This window comes from Bos grunniens, chromosome 8, assembly GCF_055505025.1.
Source record: "Bos grunniens cultivar Pamir isolate PY7600 chromosome 8, Bosgru_T2T1.0, whole genome shotgun sequence".
NCBI classification, from domain to species: Eukaryota; Metazoa; Chordata; class Mammalia; order Artiodactyla; family Bovidae; genus Bos; species Bos grunniens.
The window spans coordinates 82,842,328-82,867,739 of record NC_141172.1 but is presented as its reverse complement, the minus strand read 5'-3'; the positions used below and the strand labels follow the sequence as shown (position 1 = coordinate 82,867,739).

Sequence of the window (25,412 nt, the reverse complement as noted above, 5' to 3'; positions counted from 1 at the left end):
CAGGTCCAAACTCAATCCTGCCTCCTGAGTTTCCCTACATCACATTATGGATTCCTCCTGCCCTGTGCTCCTGCCCTGTCTTCTCTGGGGCTGGACTGTGGACAATCCTGTGACAAAAGCCTGACATTCATCTGACCCACCAAATTGGTAAGAGGTAGTCCTGGTGAGCAAATGAAGACCTCTGCAGGCCCAGAACCCATCCCCTATCCCCTCACCAGACTTTCTGACCCTGAGATCTGAGACTGCTCCGTGATACAGGAATTCTCAGTCTCTCTGGGAAGGATGCGGTGTTTGCATATACAACATGAAATCTAGCACAATGGGCTTTGCAAGTGTTATTCATGACACTAAAGGGAATAAGGGAATTTTGAAAGGGATCTCTGTTTTGCCAATCTTCAAAGCCAAGGCAAGGCAGAATGACTTAATGTGACAGCTCAAGCCTGCTGAGTAGTGACACACTGCACCAGCTCACGGCTGAACATGACATTTACTCTCACAAGACTTCTTAACTCAGATTAGGTACTGACGTTCACCGTCTTTTTCTGGGGAGGGAGAAGAAAATGATGACCTTAATACTCCGATTAATAACAAGAATCCAAAAGTAGGCTGTCAACCACAGTGGCTTAATGTGACTAAGGGTTCAGCTCTGATTATTCAACAAAATGTGAAATGACTCCACTGTGGTCTTTCCCCATGTTCTTCCTGCTTGACCTGGGTGTCACTAAAAGGATTCAACTCTCTATACACAAAGTTAGGAGGGAATACCAACCTTTATTTACACTTGGGTTCAAGTTCAGAACTGCCATCTTGGACAGTATAGCAAGGCAAAAAAAAGCACAAATCCTGAGACCAAGGTTCAGATTCCAACATAAACATATCAACTGTGTAACAAGTTTGTGACTGTTACCCAGTTTCTTCAGTAAAATGGGAAGAGTGTCGCCCCAGCTTCCGGGGCTGTTAACAGCTGCCTCCACCCCAGCCACCATCGCGGCACGACCCACAGGCAGCTAGCTGAACCGCCATGGGCCTCCCAGTCTCAGCCCTGCTGATGAGTGGGGTTTTCTTGAACCTCCAAGGAAACCCCTAACCCTAACATGCTCCAAAGGCAAGAAAGAGGAACTCGAACTGGTGCAGGGCCGAGAGAGAAAAACTGCTTATGGGTGTTCAGTATTATTTACAAGTCTTGCCCAGGACAGGGACAGACAGCCTTTGAACACAGGTGTTGAATTCTGACACTAGCTTTGAGGGAGACAATCTGCAACCCTCTTTTCCCTGGACCCCTTTTCATTTGATTGGTGGGTTAAATAACATGATTTTAAAGATCATATACTTAATACACATCCTAAAAACCACCCAAACACTAAATATGCACATTTATGCTAAGCATGTGTGTATGTGTGTGTTACATACACACAGAAACCACGAGGTAGTTTAAATCACCATGAAAAACCCCAATACTTGCCCTAATTCTCTGCCAGAGTGGCAACCTTTGAGTGCACAATAGCTATTTAAAATTATTGGTTAAATAAAAAACCAAAAAAATTCCAGGAGAATATAACATTTACAAGTAAATGGTAAATATAACTATTTTAATTTCTTGGTCTCTGAAAACTAGGCTGTGACTGCTTTAAATTAATAGCAGAGTTATATGTATTTCCTCTAATACTGAAGGACACAGCCTTCCGGTATCTATACAACTTACTAAGTAGTCTCAATAGATTCTATTTTACAACTTGCTTTACTCTCCATGCTTTTGTGGAGGATTCAATACAATTTCTATGTACAAGTTTTAAACATTATTTCTGAACTACATTTGGAATTCATTAAATAAAAAAATAATCACCATTATCTACCTTCCTGGGAAAGTGCCAGACTAACCCCCAGCCAGAACTGCTGCTCTTTAGGTGTCTGGAGAAATCCCTGTTCCCACAAACCACCCAGACCAAAAAGAGTGCAATGAGCTCAAACTATATGGGAAAAAGCAACATCTATTGTTCTTAGAGTCGGACTCTCTTCCCCACAGCAAGGAAAGTCTCTTCATAGGTACGCCAGTGCTGTTTAAGTTGCCAGGGAAATTGGGCTGTCTCAAGCCAGAGCAGGGAAGTCTTCAGGGTCATCCGGGTTTGGAGCAACATCTTGTATCTGAAAAAGAGAAGTTTTGAAACCAACTGTCAGTTCACCCATTCCCACCTGGGTGCAGAAGTGTGTGAAACACAGTACCTACTCTCTCAGGGAGGAGCTAACCGAGTAGGGGTAAGCGGCCCCACACTGAGGGAGGGAGGCCCAGTGGGAAGAGAGGAGTGGCAGGGGCTCTCTATGCGAGGCCCTGCTCTGAGCTGCAGCCAAGTTCTGCACAGACCCTGCAGAGGGGGGCCCAGAAGCATGCTTCTCCCTCCTCTGACCCGCTCTGTCCCCACTGCAGAATGGCTGGCAGTGCCTGCCACCCTGCCTCGCCCACGCCCTGCCCCAGCCCTCACTCCCACAAATCCTTACTGTGAGCCTTTATTTGCACCTTGCGTGCATGTGTGCTAAGTCACTTCAGTTGTATTTGACTCTTTGCACCCCTACGGACTATAGCCCAACAGGCTCCTTTGTCCATGGGATTCTCCAGGCAAGAATACTAGAGTGGATTGTCATGCCTTCCTCCAGGGAATGTTCCCGACTCAGGGATCGAACCCGTGTCTCACGTATCCTGCATTGGCAGGTGGGTTCTTTACCATTAGCACCACCTGGACCCTTTATCTAGCCCCTCCTTCATCCAATAAACATGACAGAACATTTGCTACATGGAGATACAAGGATGATTAAAGACAGTCCTACCCTCAGGAGCTCATAGAGCTCCTGCAGGAGGAGCATACTGGTCACATCAGTAACAGGTGGCCTGGGAACAGAGGCCCACCGTCAGGGCGTCCAGTGCAACTTGGTGGCCATGCACACATTACAGTTAAGTGATGTCTTCTAAAAGAGAAACTTCTGGAGATAACCACAACAAATGAGCAAAAAGAACAGGATTCTGACACCATGCAGCTGTGAAGGGGGTGGGGCCTGAGGGTGGTGCAGAGCTGGAAGAGCCCGGTGGGTGGCAGGGCCCCTTGCACAGATAGCCGCACTGCACCACAGCGGCAGAGCTGCTATTGGAAAGGGGCAGGCGTGTATTTTCTATTTCCAGAATTGATCCTTTTTCCAAGTTGGCCTCAGATTTACCCAGAAAAAACACTTGTTTTCGTTCTTGCTGAAGTATAACAAGTTAGACTCCTCCCAGGGGTTGCTCCCTGGAATAAGGGAATTGGCAGCAAAAGGAACATTTCCAGGATCAGCCACAAAGAAGGGGCTGCTCCATTTTCACAGGGACAGCACTGGTGCCTCTGCTGGCTGCCAAACCTTGTGCCCGATTCCCACTAACCAGGTCTTGGTATATTTATTCATAAAACACTGATGAAGCGTCTAGTACAGCTCATATTACACTAGGCATTGGGGAAACCAGTCTGTCTTCTGGAGACAGCAGACGCTGGCCAACAACTGTGCCGGCGATAGTACAATTAAACGTGCAGATGGTGCTTCAAAGAAAGGAAGGACTCTGACCTGGCCTGGAAGCCTCCTCTGATGAAGGGAGATTAGAGGATCTATCCTAGGTAAACAGGCAAAGGGGTGGGAGGAAGGCCAGCAGGCAGAAAGGCCCATGGAGCAAGGAACAAGGTTGTGTGTCCCAGAAGTAGGGCAGCGTTGGCTGAAGAGTGGCAAAGAATGGTTTGACGTGAAAAGGTTGCCTTGAAGCTGTTGGAAGGATTCTGTCTACTCCGAAAGCATCAGGGCACAGCGTTGCTTACACGTAGTAAGCAACTGTCAGCTGATCTGATTCAATACCAAGCCTGGGGACCTCACCTGATGCACATGTGTGAATTCTTCTCCAGCTGAGTGTACACTCATAGCAGACAGACTTCCCTGGAGACCCTGGAGGCCAGGGCTACACAATGGTCTGTATCCAACTGATGCCCATCATGCTGATGACCATTCCAAACACTCTAACATGAGACCCACACTAGACAGAGGAGAAAGAACGTCCTCTATCTAGATCAGGAAGAACTTGATGATCCTCCAAAATTAAACTATGTAGGCCCAGGGCATCTTCATCCTCTCACTTCAGAAAACCACCCAGGATTTAGAATATACACACTTACCACCACTTCTGCTCTGGGTCCATAGTTTTCTGCCCTTCTGATCCTTCCCCGGCCTCCCCGTGTGCCACCTCTGGCTCCACGCCCAGGACGAGGGAGGTTACCAAAATTAATCTCCAGCTGGGATGTGATGTCATTGGCCGCTTTCCGGAAAACATGGGCATCATCTTCATAGTCATCCTTTACCATCTGAAACACAGTTACAGCATCAAACACAGAACATACACACGGCCGTCTCCATGGACACTCACTGGGCTGAGCAGGGGAAGATGATGTGGCTGCTCTGCGTCCAGCTGCGTGGGTTTTGCACATTTTGCAGCCACACGTTCTCATACTGACAGGCCTTCTTTTTTAATTTAATTGGAGTAGCTGATTTACAGTGCTGGATTAGTTTCTGCTGTAACAACAAAGTCAGTCAGCTATTGCTGCTGTTCAGTCACTAACTCGTGTCTGATTCCAACCCAATGAACTGTAGCCCACCAGGCTCCTCCGTCCATGGGATTCTCTAGGCAAGAATACTGTAGTGGGTTGCCATGTCCTTCTCCAGGGATCTTCCTGACCCAGGGATCAAACCTGTGTCTCCTGCACTGCAGGTGGATTCTTTACTGCTGAGCCACCAGGAAAACCCAAGTTGGCTATATAAATGCATAAATCCACTCTTTTAAGATTCTATCACCATATAGATCATCACAGAGTATTGAATAGAGTTCCCTAAACTCTATGCTGCTACTGCTGTTGCTGCTGTCGCTTCAGTCGTGTCCGAATCTGTGCAACCCCATAGACGGCAGCCTACCAGGCTCCCCCATCCCTGGGATTCTCCAGGCAAGAACACTGGAGTGGGTTGCCATTTCCTTCTCCAATGCATGAAAGTGAAAAGTGAAAGTGAAGTTGCTCAGTTGTGCCCGACTCTTAGCGACCTCATGGACTGCAGCCTACCAGGCTCCTCTGTCCACGGGATTTTCCAGGCAAGAGTACTGGAGTGGGGTGCCATTGCCTTCTCCACCTAAACTATATAGTAGGTTCTTAATAGTTATGTACTTTATACATAGCAGTCTCATAGTCTTAATTCAAGCATTTTTGAACTTACTTCAAGTCAGACCAAATATCTATCAGTTTAGTAGGTTAAGATGTAAGATTTAACATGACTAACAGAAATCCTATAAATGTTGCATATCTAAGTGTATTTTGCTGAGATTGAAAAGTTTTAGTTCCTGCCTTTTGTTCACCAATGCTACTTTGATAAATAAGGAAAATTCACCTTCCTAGAAAAGAACTTGATGGAGAAACTGCTCTCAACATGGGTGCTGACTGTACAAATACCATATGTTAAAAATTGGATGATTTACAGTAAATAATTTAGACTCAAAATATATGGAAAGAGTAACACAGCAGTATGATTATCTAAGGGTTGGTACTAAGGCTGAATAAAGAACTCAGGCTGCTTTTTAAAAACCGCCTTAGTTAAAATTCTTTGAGAATATACATTTTATTGTATGGGGCTTCCCTTGTAGTAGCTCAGTTGGTAAAGAACCTGCCTGCAATTCAGGAGACCTGGGTTCAATTTCTAGGTTGGGAAAATACCCTGCAGAAGGAAATGGCAACCCACTCCAGTATTCTTGCAGGGAGAATCTCATGGACAGGGGAACCTAGCAGGTTCCCCCATCCATGGGGTCACAAGAGTCAGACATGAATCAAGAGGTCAAATTAGTTCTGTCTCTTGTTAAAACTGTATCAATAAACCTTCAAATTTGATTTGGTTTCAATTCCTAACAATGAATGAAACAAAAGCTCTCACTTGGAAGTAACATATAAACCTACAAAGAAATATAAACCCGCAGAAAATAGGCCAATGATTGTGGATGAGAATCTCCAAAGTGTTATGTGGTTAAACATCCATTTGCTTGTCCAGCAAATGGAATCAAATTTCCCAGAGCACGTGTTTCCCTTTTGGCCATATGTTTATTCCAGGCTTCATGTTTAACATTTGTGTCCTTAGGCAGATGTACTCTTGAAGCTAAAAAGATGAAGGAAAGAACAATTCAGGAACACTTGCACTCTGGTAACAAGACAAACACAAAAAAATGTAAGTGGCAAAATAATAAACTACTTCCTGATTTAGAAAACAGCTGGCTGTCAAGGCACCTCAGCAGAGATATAGCAGACTTCCCAGTAAGAAGGCACAGCTTGCAATGGAAGTTGAGTAAGCAAATTGTCAGGCCAAAGTGCTTTAAGGGCCTGCTCTATTCATAGGCTACTGTTAGGTCTTAACTTTGGCAAGAACAGAGCTCCAAGGAAACAAGAGGTATTATTCTAGTGCTTTTGTTCTCTTCAGGGTATCCAGAACAAAGTAGTGACACCAAGATTTGGCTTCTGTCTCTTTAAGAACAACTCCTGGCTGAAATCATCAATGCTGTAAGATTAATAAGTACCAAAGATGTGTGCCTTACTGAGACCAAGCTCAATGACTCAGCTAACCCAGTTGCTTCAAAGATTCCAGGAGACCTCTCTCAGAAGCCAGGGAAGATGAATCTGGTGTGGATTAAGAAGAACAGTTTCTATTTTTACTTAACATGTCAGCTGCACATTTCAAATCCTGACAGCACAATTGTTTTAGGCAAAGCTTTATTTACAAAAGAAGAAAGTGGATAGGGAAAAAAAAAACCCAACCCAACTTGCTGATAGACTTGTAAAAAGACCTCATAGAGCTTTCTGAGAGAATAAGGCTCTGGCCTCGTATGTGTACAAAAAGCCTTTTCTAGAGAAACAGCTCAAAACATAGACTCCTGGAGTTCGGACTGACGGAAAGAGGAGGTAGGAAGGAATCCAGTATCATAAATGATCCCCTAGAGAAACTATTCATAAAAAGAATATAACTAACCAAAATGTAAATGGGAACACAGACAAAACTACATAGTATAAAACTCCTGATTTTCAAATGGAAAATCAATGAATAACATCAAGCAGAGAGGAAGAGTGTTCACCACCACCACTGACACAGAGACTGGTATCAAGATAAATAGCTGTGACTGAATGATACTAACTCTAAATTTTAAAATTACAATGCTTCAGTGTACCCTCCCTTAAGTTTAGGAATTCGAATAGAATGTGATTAAATAACTCTCTGACCATCCTTATCAATATATGCTGGAAAATATTTTCAAAGCTGAAGCCGCCAACAAATAGGTGAACACAAACCATGTAAAATCAGATCTTAAGAATGTGTTAGCAATCCCAAGTGGATAGCTGGCCATGCTAACAGTGCCTATCATGGGGGAGGGGCTTCCAGGGTCCTCTGGTGAATTTCTGCAGAGGGAGCAAAGCTACTGCAATATCACCAGAAAGGATTCACCCAACTCCGACTGGTTTAAAGTGATCAACTAGTTTCAGTTACACTCTTATTAAGAATTAGAACTATGAAAAATAACACTGAATCACTTTTTTGCACACCTGAAACTATAAAAATATTGTAAATCAACTCTACTTGAATTAAAAAAAAGAATCATAACTGAAGGTAATCTAATCACGAAAATGCCTAGTTGTTATCCTATGAAATGGCATCATTCAGGGAAACATTCTGGATCTCTCTTTGGACACAAAATTGAAATGTAACTAAAACACAACAGTGTAAGCATAGTCTTCACACAGTTCTGAAGTGAGCAGAAAATGTGCTCACTATAACTGCTTTGGATCAAGTATTAATGGGTTGATTTTTTTCAGTTAATAAAAATATAGTAAAATTAGGCATGCATGGTGACTCTTAGGTTGAAACAGACACGTCTGATTACTATAAGGTTGAAACTAGAATGTCAACTACTAATGTTCCATTTCATTTTCAATAAGGTAACAGTGAAGATTACCTCTAGACATAAAACATCATGCTTACATCATCTCTATATTTAGACTTGTGTATCACCACTGCTTTGGAAGGGACAGTAGACTCAGGTTTCCGGATGTTAAATTCAGGCTTTGGTCTGGTCTGTTCTTGAAGATTTTTCCACTCATCTAGGGTCATCTCTTGAACTTGAGTTTCTTCTTCTACCTCCAACTCAGGAACTCTATAAAGAAGTATAATCATAAAGAATAATTTTTGATGGGTCTGAAATGTCTATTTTATGAAAGAGGAAGTCACACCCATTAGTTTAATGTACTTTCACAGAACTCCATCTCAGATTTAAATAAGGTAAGAAAATCTTTGAACCATAGCTTCCTTATTTTCATAATTTTATGCCATCACTCCCAACTGAAGATACTCCCTGTCTGTGTTCAAAGCAGTCTTTGAAAAATGGGAATATAACCATTCCAGTGACATTAATATTACACTCACTACCAAGCATTCCCTTCCCATATGGCATTACATACAAAATGAGATAATTGTAGAAACAAATGGGAGAAGCTATTGAGACAAAACATATATAGAGAACCATGAACAGAGGTTATAAACAGTGAGTCACAAATGCATTCTTTTGTAAATATCCTCCTTAAATTCATGAATTCTTAAAAAAGACAGACATATAGAACAATGAAACAAAATTTAACATCTAGAAATAAGCCTTCATATTTATGAGCAATTAATTTTTTTGACCAGGGTGCCAAAGACCATTATTTTACATGTGGATATTAAATTTTCCCAGCAACCGTTGTTGAAAAGTTCTTTCTCCTTTGAATTAAGTTGAACTTCTACCCCATACCATAAGTATAGGAGCTAAAAGTATAAAACTCTTCGAAGAAAATATAGGCATAAACCTTGGATTAGGCAATGGCTTCTTAGATACAACACTGAAAGCAGAAGCATCAAAAGAAAAAGTAGATAAACTGGACATCACCAAAACTCAAAACTTTCATGCTGTAAAAGGACACCATCAAGAAAGTGAAAGGATAACTCACAGAATGGGAGAAAATATTTGCAAACCATTTATCTGATAAGGGACTTAGATCTAGAATACAAAAAGGACTCTTACAACTCAATATAAGTAAATGACACAACTAAAAACAGTGCAAATGTCAAAACAATGAATGTGCACGTATTTTTGCACATTTCACAATACGTGGATTCTGTATCAGTTTAGGTGGTAGGAATAGGTGTGTTTGCAAATTTTCACAATGAGATGTTGGAAAAATACTAATATGAAAATATATCCCAGCAACTTCCCTGGTGGTCCAGAGGATAAGGCTCCATGCTGCCTATGCAAGTGGCCTGGGGTTCAATCCCTGGTCAGGAAACTAGATCCCACATGCTGCAACTGAGAGTTCACGTGCTGTGATGAAGATGAAAGATCTGGTGTGCAGCAACTGCGACCCAGCACAGCCAAGTAAATAAATATTTAAAATAAAAACATAGCCCAAATATACACTGGCAAAAATATAAAAAGACACTAAATTTTGTAATCTCAAATACTGGAAATGACCCAAAATCATCTGGAGACGATCTTCGTGGAAAAATTATAAATACTAAGCAGCTAAAAAAGAATCAGAAATACATATATTACTATGGGGCACCTCCAGGATATACTGATAAAACAGTAAGGTAGAATATATGCTTCCATTCACCTAAGGCATACAACATACAAATATATATATATATATATATACACAGATTTTAAAAATAAAATCATAATATACACCAGGGAAAGAACAGGGATATACGCTAACTGGAAAATATCATGTCTTAACAGATTGTATTTTGGAAACATGTAAATATTTTGTATAATTATAAACCAGATTTAAATTCAATATCTAAAATTTGGAAGCAAGATTAATCAAATTAGCCTAGTTTATCACACTGGTGATAAAAAGAATCAGAAAAGAGCTATTTGGAGTGCCTTGAAATATAAACTTGATTTTTCATCTCTATATATAACTTTTTAATAATCATGTTACTGAAGATAGTGTTGGTAATGTTATGAATATTTGTCGTGTGTGTAGCAAATGACAGTACAATGTTACTGACAACTGGGATTTTCAGCATGGAAGAAAAAGAAAAACAAATGTAAGAAAGTTTAGCTAAAATCTTGTACTCCTAAATTTCAAATGAAAATAATGAATAAACTCATAACATATTTTATCATAAAAATGTTGTGTATATGTGTATTTCTCAGCTCATCCACTTAAATGTACTAGAAACAGTTAAGAATCTAGTAGTAGTAAGTAACCCCAGTGCCTAGATTATGGTTTCTAAATACCATATTCTATCTTTTAAGTTTATTTTATGGAAGTACATAAAGTAAATTTACAATGAACAGTAAAGTGATTCAGTTATATATAGTTATACATTCTTCTTCATATTCTTTTCCATTATGCTTTATCACAGGATATTGAATTCTCTGTGCTATATAGTAGAACCTTGTTATTTATCCATTCTATGTAAAATAGTTTGTATCTACTAATTCCAAACTCCATCCCATCTACTCTTCCCCAACACCCACTCCCCCTTGGCAACCACAAGTCTGTTCTCTATGTCTGTGAGTCTGTTTCTGTTTCATAGATAAGTTCACTGGTATCATATGTTAGATTCCACGTGTAAGTGATACTATATAATTCTAAATACCATATTCTATTAAAGGACTCTGGCTCCCTGGAAAAATGACTCAGTATAAGGTGTGAACTACAGATGATGAGTCATAAACATGTCTTGCCAGAAAGCAAGCAAGCTATTAAAGATTACTGAATGTGTCTCAAAAGGATCAAGGATCAACTTGAAGAGGCCCCCTTCAGTCAAAAAATGGATCAGTTTAAGTACCAATAAGCATAAAATCTCAGTGGACTAAAACATATCAGATATGTTTAAATCTCTAAGTTCATAACGACACTTAAAAAAAGTCACTGGCACCTTTGAAAGATATGAGGGAGCCAACTCTTTCTAAAAATGAGTAAAAGTAAAATATTTCTTTTATTATCCTTCATTTCCTTAACAAACTTATACCTCACTGTAATCAACTAGTTCTAGATAAGTTTTTCTTTATAGATCATCCCAGCTACTTAAGTAAAGAATGACAGAATTAGACTATCACTAATTTGCAGCCCTAATAAATCAATGGATAAAGGAAATGATAAGCAGCAGCCTTTCATAAACTTTGCAACAATCTTACCAAAAAGTTGAACCTGAATTTGATCAAACCTCTGCCTCTCACTATTAGTATTAAGAAAATTTTTAAAAAATATGAATAACAGAGAAACATGTTCTACTACTCTATAATGCCATGCTGGATTTGGCTTGCACTAAGTAATAACAGCCAATATTTTTTTCAGGAATTTTGTGATTTGGCTGTTAAAGTACAGTTGTTAAAAATTAACTTATAGAGAGAAGAATTACAATCCTGCAGCCTTCAAAATGAAAACCACAATCACAGAAAGTTAAACAAAAATTAAAAGGCTGAGGGTTATGTCCCAGATGAAGGAACAAGATAAAACCTCAGGAAAAAAAAAAGCTAAATAAAGGTGAAGATAGGCAACCTTCCAGAAAAAGAATTCAGAATAATGATACTGAAGATGATCCAGGATCTCGGGGGCAGAGGTGGGAAATGGAGAAGATGCAAGAAATATTTAACAAACACCCAGAAGAATTAAAGAACAAATGAACAGAGATGAATTAATACACTGGAAGGAATCAGTAACAGGATAACTGAGACAGAAAAATGGATAGTGACCTATAAGACAGAATGGTGAAAATCACTGCTGTGGAACAAAATGTAGAAAAAAGAATGAGAAGAAATGAAGACAGTCCAAGAGACCTCTGGGACAACATTAAATGCACCAACATTTGCATTATAGGGGTCCCAGGAGGAGAAGAGAGAAAGGGCCCAAGAAAATATTTGAAGAAATATTATTTAAAAACTTACCCAACATGGAAAAGGAAATAGTCAACCATGTCCAGGAAGCACAAAGAGTCCCAGGAAGGATAAACCCAAGAAGGAACACACTGAGACACACAGTAATCAAATTGACAAAAATTAGAGACAAAATACTAAAAGCAACAAGGGAAAAACGATAAATAACATAACACACAAGGGAACTCCCATAAGGTTATTGGCTGATTTCTCTGCAAGAGAGAACACAAACTCTGCAAACTAGAAGGGACTGGCACGAAATATTTAAAGTGATGAAGAGAAGAACCTACAAACAAGAATACTCTCCGCAGTGAGGCTCTCATTCAAATTTGACAGAGAAATAAAAAGTCTTTTCAACAAGCAAAACTTAAGAGAATTCAGCACCACCAAACCAGCTTCATAACAAATGCTAAAGGAACTTCTCTATGTAGGAAACACAACAGAAGAAAAAGACCTAAAAAAACATACTCAAAACAATTTTTTAAATGGTAATAGGAACATACATATTGATAACTAATGCAATTATTGATTAATCAAAATACAAATACATGAAATGCACCAACCAAAAGACATAGACTGGTTGGGTAGATTCCAAAACAAGACCATATATATGCTGTCTATAGGAGATCCACCTCAGACATGGGGACACTTACGGACTAAAGGTAAGAGGATGGGAGAAGGTATTCCACACAGATGGAAATCAAAAGAAAGCTGGAGTACCAATACTCATATCAGACAAAATGGACTTTAAAACAAAGACTTGTTACAAGAGACAAAGGAGGAGGACTACTACATAATGATCAAAGGAACAATCCAAGAAGATATAATAATTCTAATTATATATGCACCCAAAAACATAGGAACACTTTAATACGTAAGGCAAATACTAACAACCATAAAAGGAGAAACTGACAATAATACAATCATTTTTTAAAAACTACAGTAATAGTGGGGGACTTTAACACCCCACTTTCATCAACGGACAGATCATCCAGATGGAAAATTAATAAGGAAACACAGGCCTTAAATGACACATTAGACCAGATGGACTTAATTGATATTTATAAAGCTGCTGCTGCTGCTGCTGCTAAGTCGCTTCAGTCGTGTCCGACTCTGTGCAACCCCACAGACGGCAACCCACCAGGCTCCCCCGTTCCTGGGATTCTCCAGGCAAGAACACTGGAGTGGGTTGCCATTTCCTTCTCCAATGCATGAAAGTGAAAAGTGAAAGTGAAGTCGCTCAGTCATGCCCGACTCCCAGTGACCCCATGGACTGCAGCCTATCAGGCTCCTCCATCCATGGGATTTTCCAGGCAAGGGTACTGGAGTGGGGTGCCATTGCCTTCTCCAATTTATAAAGCATTCTACCCCAAATAGCAGGTTACACAAGTGCACATGGAACATTCTACAGGACTGACCATATGCTGGGGAACAAGATGGCCTTGATAAATTTAAGAAAATTGAAACCATATCAACCAATTTTTCTGATCATAATGCTATGAGATTAGAAATAAACTACAAGAAAAAACTATAAAAAACAGAAACATATGGCAGCTAAACAATATGCTACTAAATAACCAATGGATTACTGAAGAAATCAAAGAGAAGATTTTTAAAAAATACTTACAAATGAAAATGAAAGCTCAATGGTCCAAACAAGAATGGTCAAGAAACAAGAAAACTCTCAACTAAACAACTTAACCGTGCACCTAAAACTAGAGAAAGAAGAACCAAGCCCAACCTAGAGTCAGCAGAAGAAACTGTAAATATCAAAGCAGAAATACATGAAACAGAGACAAAGAAAACAATCGCAAAGGTCAATGAAACTAAAAGCCAGTTCTTCACTTTAGATAAGTTTGACTTAATTGATATTTATAGAGCATCTCATCCAAAAGCAGCAAGACTACACCTTCTTCTCAAGTGCACGTGGAACCTTCTCCAGGATTGACCACATGCTGGGCCACAAGGTGAGACTTGGTAAATTGAGGAAAATAGAAACCATATTAAGCATCTTTTCTGATCACAATGATATGAGATTAGAAATGAACTACAAGAAAAAAACTCTAAAAAACACAAACACGTGGCAGCTAAACAATATGCTACTAAACCATCATCGGATCATTGAAATCAAAGAGATATACATGAGAATGTATATCCACAGAAAGACACACAAAAATGTTTATAGCAGCTTTATTTATAATAGCAAAAACTAAGTAATCTAAATGATCATCATCAGGTAGATAGTTAAGCAAATATTGGTCTATCTGTAAAGTGGATTATCACTCAGCAATAAATAGGAAGAAACTGTTGACACATTTAACAACCTGGATGCATCTTAAAATATGCATGCTTAGTAAATAATATAGACGAAAAAAGAATACAAAAAGAATACACGCTGTATGATTCCTTTTATATAAAATTATAGCAATTGCAAACTAATGTTTAATGACAAAAATGTAGGTCACTGGTTGCCTAAGCCGAAGAGGCAGGAGGGAGGGATTACAAAGGGATACAAAGAAACTTTCTGGACTGACAGATGTGCTCATTACTTTGATTGTTTGAAACCTGTAAGACTGTATATACTAGATATGTGCTGTTTATCGAATTCAGATTATACCTCAATAATGTTGCTTTATTAATAAAAATATATAAAAAACACACCCATTAAAATGTATATTTCAATATTAATTCAAACAAATAAATTGTTTTAAGAAAAGATTTTAAGATAATCAGGGAAACCCAGAAACTGACTAGATATTTAATGAGATTAAGGAATTGCTTAAAAATTTTAGATGAGATAACAATATTCCAGTTATTTTCTTTATTCTGAAACATTTTTGGATGATATGTAACATATCCTGGCAGTAGAAGTGGGTAGAGAAATCTATGAAACAAGAATGACCATGATTTCATAACAGTTTAATTTCAACTACTTACTCGCAGTTTCAATATACCATTCTTATTTAAATACATTTTTTTCTGTAACTTTTAACAAAAGGAGCTAAAAACAAAGAAATATTAAGGCGTCGTGAGGGTTTTGTAGCCTATTTGTGACAGAATTAAGAAATTTGTGGAACTGGATGCTACGAATTTGAGGATTCTTTCATAACTAAGATAACCTAATAGAAGTTAATAAATTCCAAAAAGTTCAGTAAGAATGGGTTCTGTGTTAAGACCACAAGGAATTGGCCTAAAAACATATGTCTAAACATAGAGAAATAGAACAAAAAAGTAGAGGCATGTAAGAAAAGCAGACCTGAAGTGAAAAAAAGACATCGAAAATAAAGCAGATAGTGCAGTTTAGAATAGGGCATTTGCCACAAGTGATTCCCTCCATGGAGGTGATCAGCCTGACACTGTTCACTCAGATGCACCTCATTCAAAGGTGTTCTTACCGATGCCCTGTATGCGTTTCCCGTTATCACCTGCCATTTCAACAAGCCCCGCTGGGAACAGTATAAAATTACCAAGGATAGGTTCCTTAACCTTGCTGTCTATTGACCAAAACTTATTACACATTCTAGGACTTTTCTGGTCGTCCAGTGGTTGGGATTCTACCTGCCAGTGTGGGGGACACAGGTTTGATCCCTGGTCCAGGAAGATTTCACATTCCATGAAGCAACTAAGCCCATGTGCCCACAACTACTAAGCCTGCACACCTGGATAGAGCCTATGCTCCACAACAGGGGAGCCGCTGCAATGAGAAGCCCGGGCACAACAGTGAAGAGTAGCCCCTGCTAACTGCAACTAGAGAAAGTGTGCACAGCAACAAAGAGCCGGTGAACCAAAAATGAGGAAAAACAGAAACAAACACACTCTAAGCAAACAAACAAAACAGGAAGATTCCATTGTCCCACTTGAATCAGCACTGAATTCAGTTTTTACTGTCATTTTAGCAAAGACTGGCTATTCAACAAGAGATACAGCTAATTCTCAGTTTCAGGAAGGACTAATGCAAGTGTATTTCTAACAGTTATAAAAGCATCATAACTGCTATCAGTCTAAAGTCAACAATCCTTTTTTTGAATAATTCAAATATATTTACAGCTCTTGGTTTATGACAGAAAAATTTTGGAGAGAATTTTCTATCAAAACTGCTTATAAACATAAGGTGTCAAATGTATGACTTGAGAACAATGTGATATGTAAAATTGATAATAATACATTTTATTTCTAAATGAGTGAAATTACAGAAGAAATAGCTGTTTTAACAACAGTTACCTTTATGTAGAAATAAGTGGGTAATGCAACATTCACTGCATGTTTACTGGGTGCCAGATGCTCTTCAAAGTGCTTTACATTAATTTGCCTGTGATAATTAATCCCACAAGTTAGATAAAATTAACAGCTCCATTTTACAGGTAAGAAAATCAAGAAGGGAGATCATACAGCTAACAAATAGCTAACAAGTTTCACATGCAGTCATTCTATCTCCAAAGCCCACATTCAGCCTCTATGCTATGTAGGGAATAGGAGGGCAGAAAAAATGCTTAGATGGAAGACAGTTGAGATATGGACAGAGAAAGCATACAAATCTTCAATTCAGATGTCAAAACCTCCATTCAGACAGTTATCTTTTCACCTGAATTTGTGAAAATGTGAATCAAGGAAAAGTGGGTTCTAGACATAAAACTTAACTCAGTGAATACTTGACTGGAGCACATGGATCTAATCTAACATGTAAATAATACCACCTACTTCCTTCCAATGAAAGGAAAGAGAATTTCATGATAAACTTTGAGTTCCTTATAAATTTGCTATAAAAATTTTTAAAGAGGTATAGTCCTGCATTAAGAAAACTCAGTACATAATAATCTTCATTGTCTAAGCCAATATGCTTGGAAACAAAGTACAAAATAATTCATTGCAGATATTTTGTAATAATGCTTCCTCACCATTCTCTTCTCATGGTTAATAATTTTTAAGGATGGAAGGGGCAGTTGTTGATCCATATTACTGAACAGGCAAATCCTCAGTGATCCTGGTAGCTCTTTCCCTGCTTACAGAACCACCTTCTCCCATTTGCAGTTCTTAATAGCAAGTTCATCTAAATGGCACTCTTAACCTTTCCTACCACTCAGTATAGGGCTTCTCAGGTGGTTCAATGGTAAAGAATCCACCTGTCAATGCAAGAGACGCAGGTTTGATCTCTGGGTTGGGAAGATCCCCTGGAGAAAGAAATGACAACCCACACCAGTATTCCTGCCAGGAAAATTCCACGGACAGAGGAGCCTGGCGCGCTACAGCCCACAGAGTCTCAAAGAGTCGGATATGAATGTTTGTGCTACAAGATCTGGTTCAAATTCTGGCTCTACTACCTACAAAAACTAAGTTGTCTAACCTATATGTCTCAGCATTAGAATAATTAACAGTACCTTCTCCTTCACAAGCAGCAAAAGATTAAGTGAGTTAAACCATAGAAGCACTTAGAGCAGTTACTGGCATACAAAAAATGCTCAGTAAATGTTCAATTTATTCTTAAAGCAAAACACAGTTAGTTGTCACAGGTATCCTCGGACATTAGCACACCACAAGACAAGAAACATATAATACTTCTGTAATGAATCAAGGAAGGAAGGAAGGAAGGTCATAACACATATAATTGTCAACAAAATGTGTCCAATTTGAGGAAAATGTATGTACTCTGGGTCATAGGTTCGAGCATATGTTGAGGGTACATTAAATTTACCAACTAAGTAGCACAGTAGTAAAGAATCTGCCTGCTAATTCAGGAGACCCCAAGAGATGCAGGTTTGATTCCTGGGTCAGGAAGATCCCCTGGAATAGGAAATGGCACTACACTCCAGTATCCTTGCCTGAAAAATTCTAAGGGCAGAGAAGCAGAAGTCTACAGTCCGCAGGGTGCAAAGATTCAGACGCAACTGGGCACAGCGAGAAGTATGAAACCAAGAGTCTCACTGAATATACATTCTGGCTTGATCAATATCCAGACAAAGCTGAGACCTAGAGCATCTCCATCCTAAGATGTATTTACAAGCCTAATTTTGAAACTATAAAAAACTGTAATTGTATTATTAGAAATGTTAGTAGTAATAATTTTAAAATTTGACAAGGCAGTGCAGAAACACGAATTTCTCAGTGTGCTCAGCAACTACAGCACAGCTGCTGTGCACTGCAGCTCCTGCAAATCTAAATGGATGTTCACTGTCCACCGTGGTCAGCAGAGAGAGAGAGATTTGCTGACTAGCTCCACCAGGATATCGCAGACAATGACACTGCCACCAGAATCATTAAGTATTTGTCTTTCAGAATAACTGATTTAAATGAAAGATTTTGTCTAACACTATGAATGCTAGAATACCTCAATTAATTCTAAAGATTATAATTATGCTATAATTTACTATTATTCTGCCTTACATTATCTGAACTTGTATAATGGTTTACTGGCTCCAAGAGGATCCAATTTTTCTGAGGGTATCTAGTTAACTCACTTCTTAACATTCATATACACTGTTGATCTATTTCCTTAGTTAACTCACTGTCTAAATATTCATATTGACTATTAATCTATTTCTTTAATTAAATACACTTCTTAGTTGTTCTGAATAGTAAATTAACAGCTTTCACAATCATCAATCATTGCAGCACTTTACTCTTCTAATAAGTAACAATAATAATAGTAGATATTTATATAGCTGGCCCCACCCCACATGAAACTCATGCACACCCAACCAACCCTTCTGACAGCCTTCAGATGTAGGTGCTATTATTATTCTCATTTTACAGATGAAAAGAACTGAGGCACAGAAAGATGAAATAACTTGCCCAAACTAGTAAATGGCAGAGCTGGGATTTGAACCCAGAACACTGGCCCAGAGTCTCTGCTCTTAACCACTTGATACCCTGCCTCTTCACAGCGGAAGGATGAGTAAGAGCTAAATAAATAGGTGACGGGGCTGTAGAAGAGAAGTATAGAAAAACAAGAAAACAGCACTTGTGAAAGCTTTTTGGCAGGTATGGTTAGGAGCTAGAGAAAGGTGCTTGCGAACAAGAAAAAGGGCCATGTGGTAAACATGTGGAAAAGGCATAGGCGTGTTGAACCTGAGGGCTCTTTGGGGATCAGGCCATGCAGGACTGCGCAGGTCAAGGCAAGGGACAGAAAAAGGACAGGAAGCCACTGGGGGTAGGGTCTTAGTGGGAGCACGCCGATCAGAATGGCAGTGTGAAAGCCACTTTGGTGTGGAACAGGTTGATAGAAGCTGAGAATACAGGGAGCCCCCTTAGGAGCTCTGGTGAGAGAACAGACAGCAGTAGCTGAGACTAAGGTGGTGAGTGGAGATGGTAGATACAAAAAGGTACAAATCCTCAGGGTAGAGTGACAGATTGGATTCTGGAGAGACAGCAGGTCAAGAAGAAGGAAATCTCAAGAATGACTCCTAGGTTTCTGGTTTATGCAACTGGATAAGTGCTGATGCTGTTCTGAAAGACCGAAACACCTAATGAGAATGGGGACTTCCCTCATGGCACAGACGGTAAAAAATCTTCCTGCATTGCAGGGAGAGCCGGGTTCTATCCCTGAGTTGGGAAGATCCCCTGGAGGAGGGCATGGCAACCCACTCCAGTATTCTTCCTTGGAGAATCCCCATGGACAGAGCATCCGGGCAGGCTACAGTCCATGGGGTTGCAAAGAGTCGAACACGACTGAGTGACTAAGCACACAGTGAAAATGGGGTCTATGGACCTCAGTTCTGGCCACGGTGGGCATGAGGTGTATTTGGGATGCTGATGGGGAGGTGTTCAGGAGAAAGATGGACACACGGGCCTAGAATCCATATTGAAGGCTGGAGCCAGAGGTATATGTTCCGGAGTCAGGAGATAAACGACAATTCAAGCTGCAGGAGTGCATGAGATATTATAAACAGACATCAGACACATAGAAGAGGGTCTAAGGCAGAGCCCTGAAGAACTCAACATTCTAAAAGAGCAGAAAGACAAGGTTGAGCCTGCAAGGGAGGAACTGATGGTTGTGGTTAAGTGGAAATCAACACAGGCATACCTTGTTTTATTGTGCTTCACAGAGTCTGCCTTTTTTGTTTGATTTTCACAAAATTTTATTTTTTTTAAACCTTCTATTTTTTTTTAATTGGAGGATAATTGCTTTACAATATTGTGTTGGCCTCTGCCATACATCAACATGAATCAGCCACAGGTATATATATGTTCCCTCCCTCCTGAATCCCCCTCCCATCTCCCATGCCATCTCAGTCCTCTAAGTTGTCACAGAGCACTGGGTTGAGCTCCCAGATTCTGCCTTTTTAACATATTAAATATCTGTGGCAGCCCAGGCTAGCAGCACTATTTTCTCAATAGTATTTGCTCACTTGATGTCTCTGTGTCACACTTCGGTAATTCTCGAAATATTTCCAACTTTTCATTACTGTTATATTTGTCATGGTAATCTGTGACCCAAGGTCCACAGACATCACTACTGTAATTGTCTTGGAATGCCACCAGTTGCACCCACATAAGACAATGAACATGATGAGTAACTGCTATATGTGGTTCTGACTGCTCCACTAACTGGTCTTTCCATCTCTCTCCTGGTGCCTCCCTATTCCCTGAGACACAATAATATTGAAATTAGGCCAACTAATAACCCTATAATGGCCTCAAAGTGTTCAAATGAAGAGTCAATCAATATGGCAAGCTTCATTGTTGTCTTATTTTAAGAAACTGCGTAGTCACCCCAACCTTCAACAACCATCACCTCCATCAAACACCAGCAACAACATCAAGGCAAGACCCTCCACCAGCAAAAAGGTTATAACTCACTGAAGACACCAATGATGGCATCTTTTAGCAATAAAGTATTTTTAACTTAAGGTACGCACATTGGTTTTTTTAGACACAATGCTATTGTACACTTAATAGACTACACTATAGTGTAAACATGATTTTTATATGCACTGGGAAACCAAAAACTGTTGTGTGACTCACTTTATTGTGATATTAGCTTTAATGATGTGGTTTGGAATCAAACCCACAATATCTCTGAGGTATGGATGTGAGAGTTGGACTGTGAAGAAGGCTGAACGCCGAAGAATTGATGCTTTTGAGCTGTGGTGTTGGAGAAGACTCTTGAGAGTCCCTTGGACTGCAAGGAGATCCAACCAGTCCATTCTGAAGCAGATCAGCCCTGGGATTTCTTTGGAAGGAATGATGCTAAAGCTGAAACTCCAGTACTTTGGCCACCTCATGCGAAGAGTTGACTCATTGGAAAAGACTCTGATGCTGGGAGGGATTGGGGGCAGGAGGAGAAGGGGACGACAGAGGATGAGATGGCTGGATGGCATCACTGACTCGATGGACGTGAGTCTGAGTGAACTCCGGGAGTTGGTGAGGGACAGGGAGGCCTGGCGTGCTATGATCTGATCTGATCTGATCTGATCTGATGCTTGTAAAGTCAAATGTTCTGAGAGATCAAGAAAGTTGTAGACTGAAATATCTGTTAGATCTGGAGACATGTGATGACTGTTTCAAAAGAGTGGTGAGGACAGAGCCAGGCCTGGAGTGAAGTGAGGATGAAATGAAGAGGAAGTGAAGGGGAAGAAATGAAAAAAGAGTGCACACAACCCCGAAAAGGAAGGTGGATGAGAATGTAGGGGCAACGAGAGGCTTAAAACAAGAGAGACTTAGCACATATAAAATGCTGACTGGAAGACCAGATTTGGCGGGAAGAAGGTGAGTATGTCTGAAAAGGAAAGAGCTAACTGAGATTTCAGTGAAGTCAGAAGGAAATACGAACCAAAGGCTGAAGAGGTTGGTGGTGAGACTCTATTTTACCATGAGGAAAGAAGCCCAGGAGAGTGTGAGGTTCTCATCTGATGGCTTCTAATTTCTCTGTGGCATAGGAAGCAAAGTTGTACTCAGAAAATAAAAGAGGAGGTATGAATGTCGGAAGGATAGAAGAAGGAGAAAGTGGGAAGCAGTGTCAGGGCTTTGAGGGGACAAGAACTGAACCGGTCATTGTAGTGGGTTGGGGGGAAGAGTGATCCAAGAAATGGGCATTGCTGGGCAGTGTTGAGGGCTCATCTCAAAATTTGGTGATCAGGAATTTACAGGAGTTCCCATCAGCCTGCTGAGGGACTTGCAATACTCAGTCTGTGGGTGCAAGTAGAGAGATGGCAGATGGCTATCAGTTGTCCAGGAGGTGGATTCTGCTAGCAAGATACTCATAGACCCCACGGGCAAGGGTGCTAGAGATGGACTAAGGAACTAAGCTCCATGAAGAAAACAGGGAAGGAGGGACCAGAAGAAAATAAAAGGACAAAACATAGGGGTACTGAGAGAGAGAAACTAGTTACAGTACAGGCTGCTGATGATTTGAATTAATTAGTTTGATTATTCATTAACACATTAAGACCAATCCTCTGTGACATGATAAAAGGCTGAGCTTCCTGTTCTATGAAGACTTCGTATAAATCTTTAAGAAAAAGACCAACAACCCAATGGGGAAAATGAATGAAATACCCACTTAGCTGGAGATTCATCCTCCAGAGGGCCCAGGGACTCCTCCACCACTGTGGTCTCTTCCATGGGGGCAGCCGGGTCCGTGTCACTGCAAAGCGGCAAGAACCAGTCTAATCAAACAAATCTGTTTACATCAATGACCTTCTATATTCAAGACAGAAAAAAACACACTTTAATGCCCTTTTTCCCTCAAGGAATTAATATGTACATACAAGTAACCCACATCAAAATAAAAAGAGAAAAAAATGCTCTTAATTGCTAATCCATATAAATTATTTCCAAAAATGTAAAAGTATTTGATAAATACAAGTTTTTATTGATGGACTAAAATTAAAAACATATTGGAAAGGATCAGAACAACTATTCAAATCTGTTATTATCCTAGGAAATTCCAAATATTAACAGGAACCATAAAAATTCTCAATGTGTAAGCCTTAAATGACTTAAAATAGATAAGAATATGCCTATCATATCAAACTTTATCAAACTTTAAAAAATGGCAAGAAAGTAGAAACATTCCATAAAAAGGAATGTGTAGGATTACAAAAAGGTGTAATTACCAGATTACCAGAAAAATAAGGCTTTGAAACATTAATTTATATACTGTCACATCTAAATATACAATCTACAGATTAGAAATTAGAGCACAAAAAAAATAAAAAAATTTAAAAAAAAGAAATTAGAGCACAATGAAAAACAATTTGAATTTTAACTGCATAATAATCTTAATTTTTATGTTGATATTAATCCTATATGAATATTGCTTTTTAAAAAAGTATTAGCAAAAGAAATTTCATTCTCATGAAACCCAGAGGGGCCTGGCGGGTTACAGTCCATGGGGTTGCAAAGAATTGAACATGACTGAGTGACTAAGCACATGACTGGACTATATCATGGTGGCAAATCAAAATCTCAGTGTATTAAATAAGAATTTAAAGTCTTATGCTACAAAAAAACATTCAATTACAGATTATTACCACCTAAGAGCTTTGACTTTGTAACTCACAAAGCAATCTAAAGTAAGTGCCCTGGGATATGCGTCATTGTAACATTGGGACATACCACCTACTAGGAGCACATTCTGGTCTCTTCCAAGGCCAACACTTACCTCTTAGAGTAAGTAATCATTTGGAGCCAAAATGATTTTAAATTGAAATGCAAACTGAAATGAGGTGGTAGTATTAAATAAGGTGGTAAATCAGATGATTCAGAAGGTACTTGTATATTTTAAAAAATATATTATCACAGTAAAATAAAATGAAATGATCTGTAAACATTTAACAAGTTTCTTTTCAAGGACAACACAGATATGCAATGGTAGTAAATCTAACTTTATATTTGCTGTTATCGTATACATTTCTTTTTAAGGATAAAAATTTAAGAAAAATAAGTTTATGTAAAAAATTTAATTCTTCAAAAGAAGAAATGTGGAAGTCTTGATCTCCTCAAGCCTTCAAACTTGTTTAAAGCTTGCCCTACAACACATCCTAGGGCAACTCATTCCTCATATTTCCCTGCAGCCCTGAAATAACAGAAACAGCAGAACTAAGTACCTCCCCTAAATAGCAAAACCGGTTCAAATCTGAGATACCATAAAACCTCAGAGAAATGCCAGATTTGAACCTCAGGTGGAACTTGTCATTGAGCTTGGATCTGCAAATAATTTTATAAGATCAAGATACAATATATATAAAAACTTTGGAAGGTCACAGAGAAATAAAGTATAGAATATCTAGTAATTTAAAAAAGCAATCAGACGCATAGGTAAATATACAGTGCCATGTGCTTGGGATATGAACAAATATACAAATTTACTTGGCTAAATAAGACAAAAGAATTTTGAAAGTGGTTTCAAAGCTAACTACAACATAGCAAACCTGTTTTTAAAAGTTATCTCATGAAACAAAAGCTTAAATTCAATTTCTATATAAAGCACACAAGTATAAAGACACCACAAGCATACCACAGAGGACATAATCTTCAAGACAGGCAAACAAAGGTCCAGATATTTCCACTTAATTGCAGGTTCACAGAAGATACATATTTGCACCATACCTGGTATCTTTACCTGATCCCCAGGTGCGAACTCCATATCCTCCCATGTTGTCTTCAGTTTTGCTTGCTCTAGACAAAGAAAAAGTATTCCCTTAAACTAGAAACCTGTCTCCAGTCAATCTCCAAATTAGAAAAGTTGATCAGAAAGCTGTCCCAGGATCAGCTCCCTCAGGAATAATTGCATACTAATATAAAGTCAACTAAATATTAACATACAACAGATTCACACCATATATTACATCAAGATCTTAAAGAGACAATAGTATTACAAAGAAACTTACATTTTATCATTCCCACCGTATCTCTCAAATTCTCGTTTCCCTCTCTGGTCAAAACCGTCAAAAGTTCTGTTCCCAGGACCACCTCTGCCTCTGCTTCGCATGCCCCCTCTTGGGCCTCCACGTCCTCGCAGTGGTCTGTCTCGATCAAACCTGTCAATCGGTCTAGGAAGAAATGAGTACCATAAAAAGTGGTGAACTGAATTAAAGAGCTAAGGCTTTTTTTTTTTTTTTTTTGAGGAAAAAAAAATTCTAGAAGTTCATTATGGCTATAGTATGTTGGAAAGAACATATGTTGTGGCTTGAATAATAAATTAATAATTAAATTTTACTGAGCACATACCACCTTTGACACTGTTTGTGCTCTTGGCATACAGTTTATTCATTATAACTAGTGCCCACAGATGAGGAAAATAGCTGAAGATGATGTCCTTGTTAAATCCAGTAGCCACTTGTGTCTCTAGGTCATTTGACCCCTATGCATCATTTGATACTGCCAACCACTAGTTTTCCTCTGCTCTTTCTGGCTTCCCTTTCCCTGTTCGTCCTTAAAAAGTTCTTTTTGCAATAGGTAACATCCAAACATTCAC

General features: G+C 39.2%; 2 protein-coding genes across 6 annotated transcripts in view; one reads left to right on the top strand and one right to left on the bottom strand.

The window, feature by feature from the left end:
- CDC14B (cell division cycle 14B) overlaps positions 1-25,412 on the top strand; it is a 164,754-nt gene that overhangs the window by 133,863 nt on the left and 5,479 nt on the right. The window lies entirely within an intron of this gene.
- The window catches only part of HABP4 (hyaluronan binding protein 4), a 36,122-nt gene continuing 11,461 nt past the window's right edge, over positions 752-25,412 (bottom strand). For 2 of the 3 annotated variants that reach the window (XM_086315555.1, XM_086315557.1), the window contains exons 3-8: positions 24,826-24,987; positions 24,545-24,613; positions 22,494-22,577; positions 8,059-8,230; positions 4,179-4,364; positions 752-2,142 (exon numbers count right to left, since the gene is read on the bottom strand). In XM_086315555.1, the coding sequence (XP_086171681.1) occupies positions 2,086-2,142; positions 4,179-4,364; positions 8,059-8,230; positions 22,494-22,577; positions 24,545-24,613; positions 24,826-24,987 (730 nt within the window). In that variant the 3' untranslated portion in view covers positions 752-2,085. The remainder of the gene's footprint in view (positions 2,143-4,178; positions 4,365-8,058; positions 8,231-22,493; positions 22,578-24,544; positions 24,614-24,825; positions 24,988-25,412) is intronic. The other variant, XM_086315556.1, reaches the window with a different exon arrangement.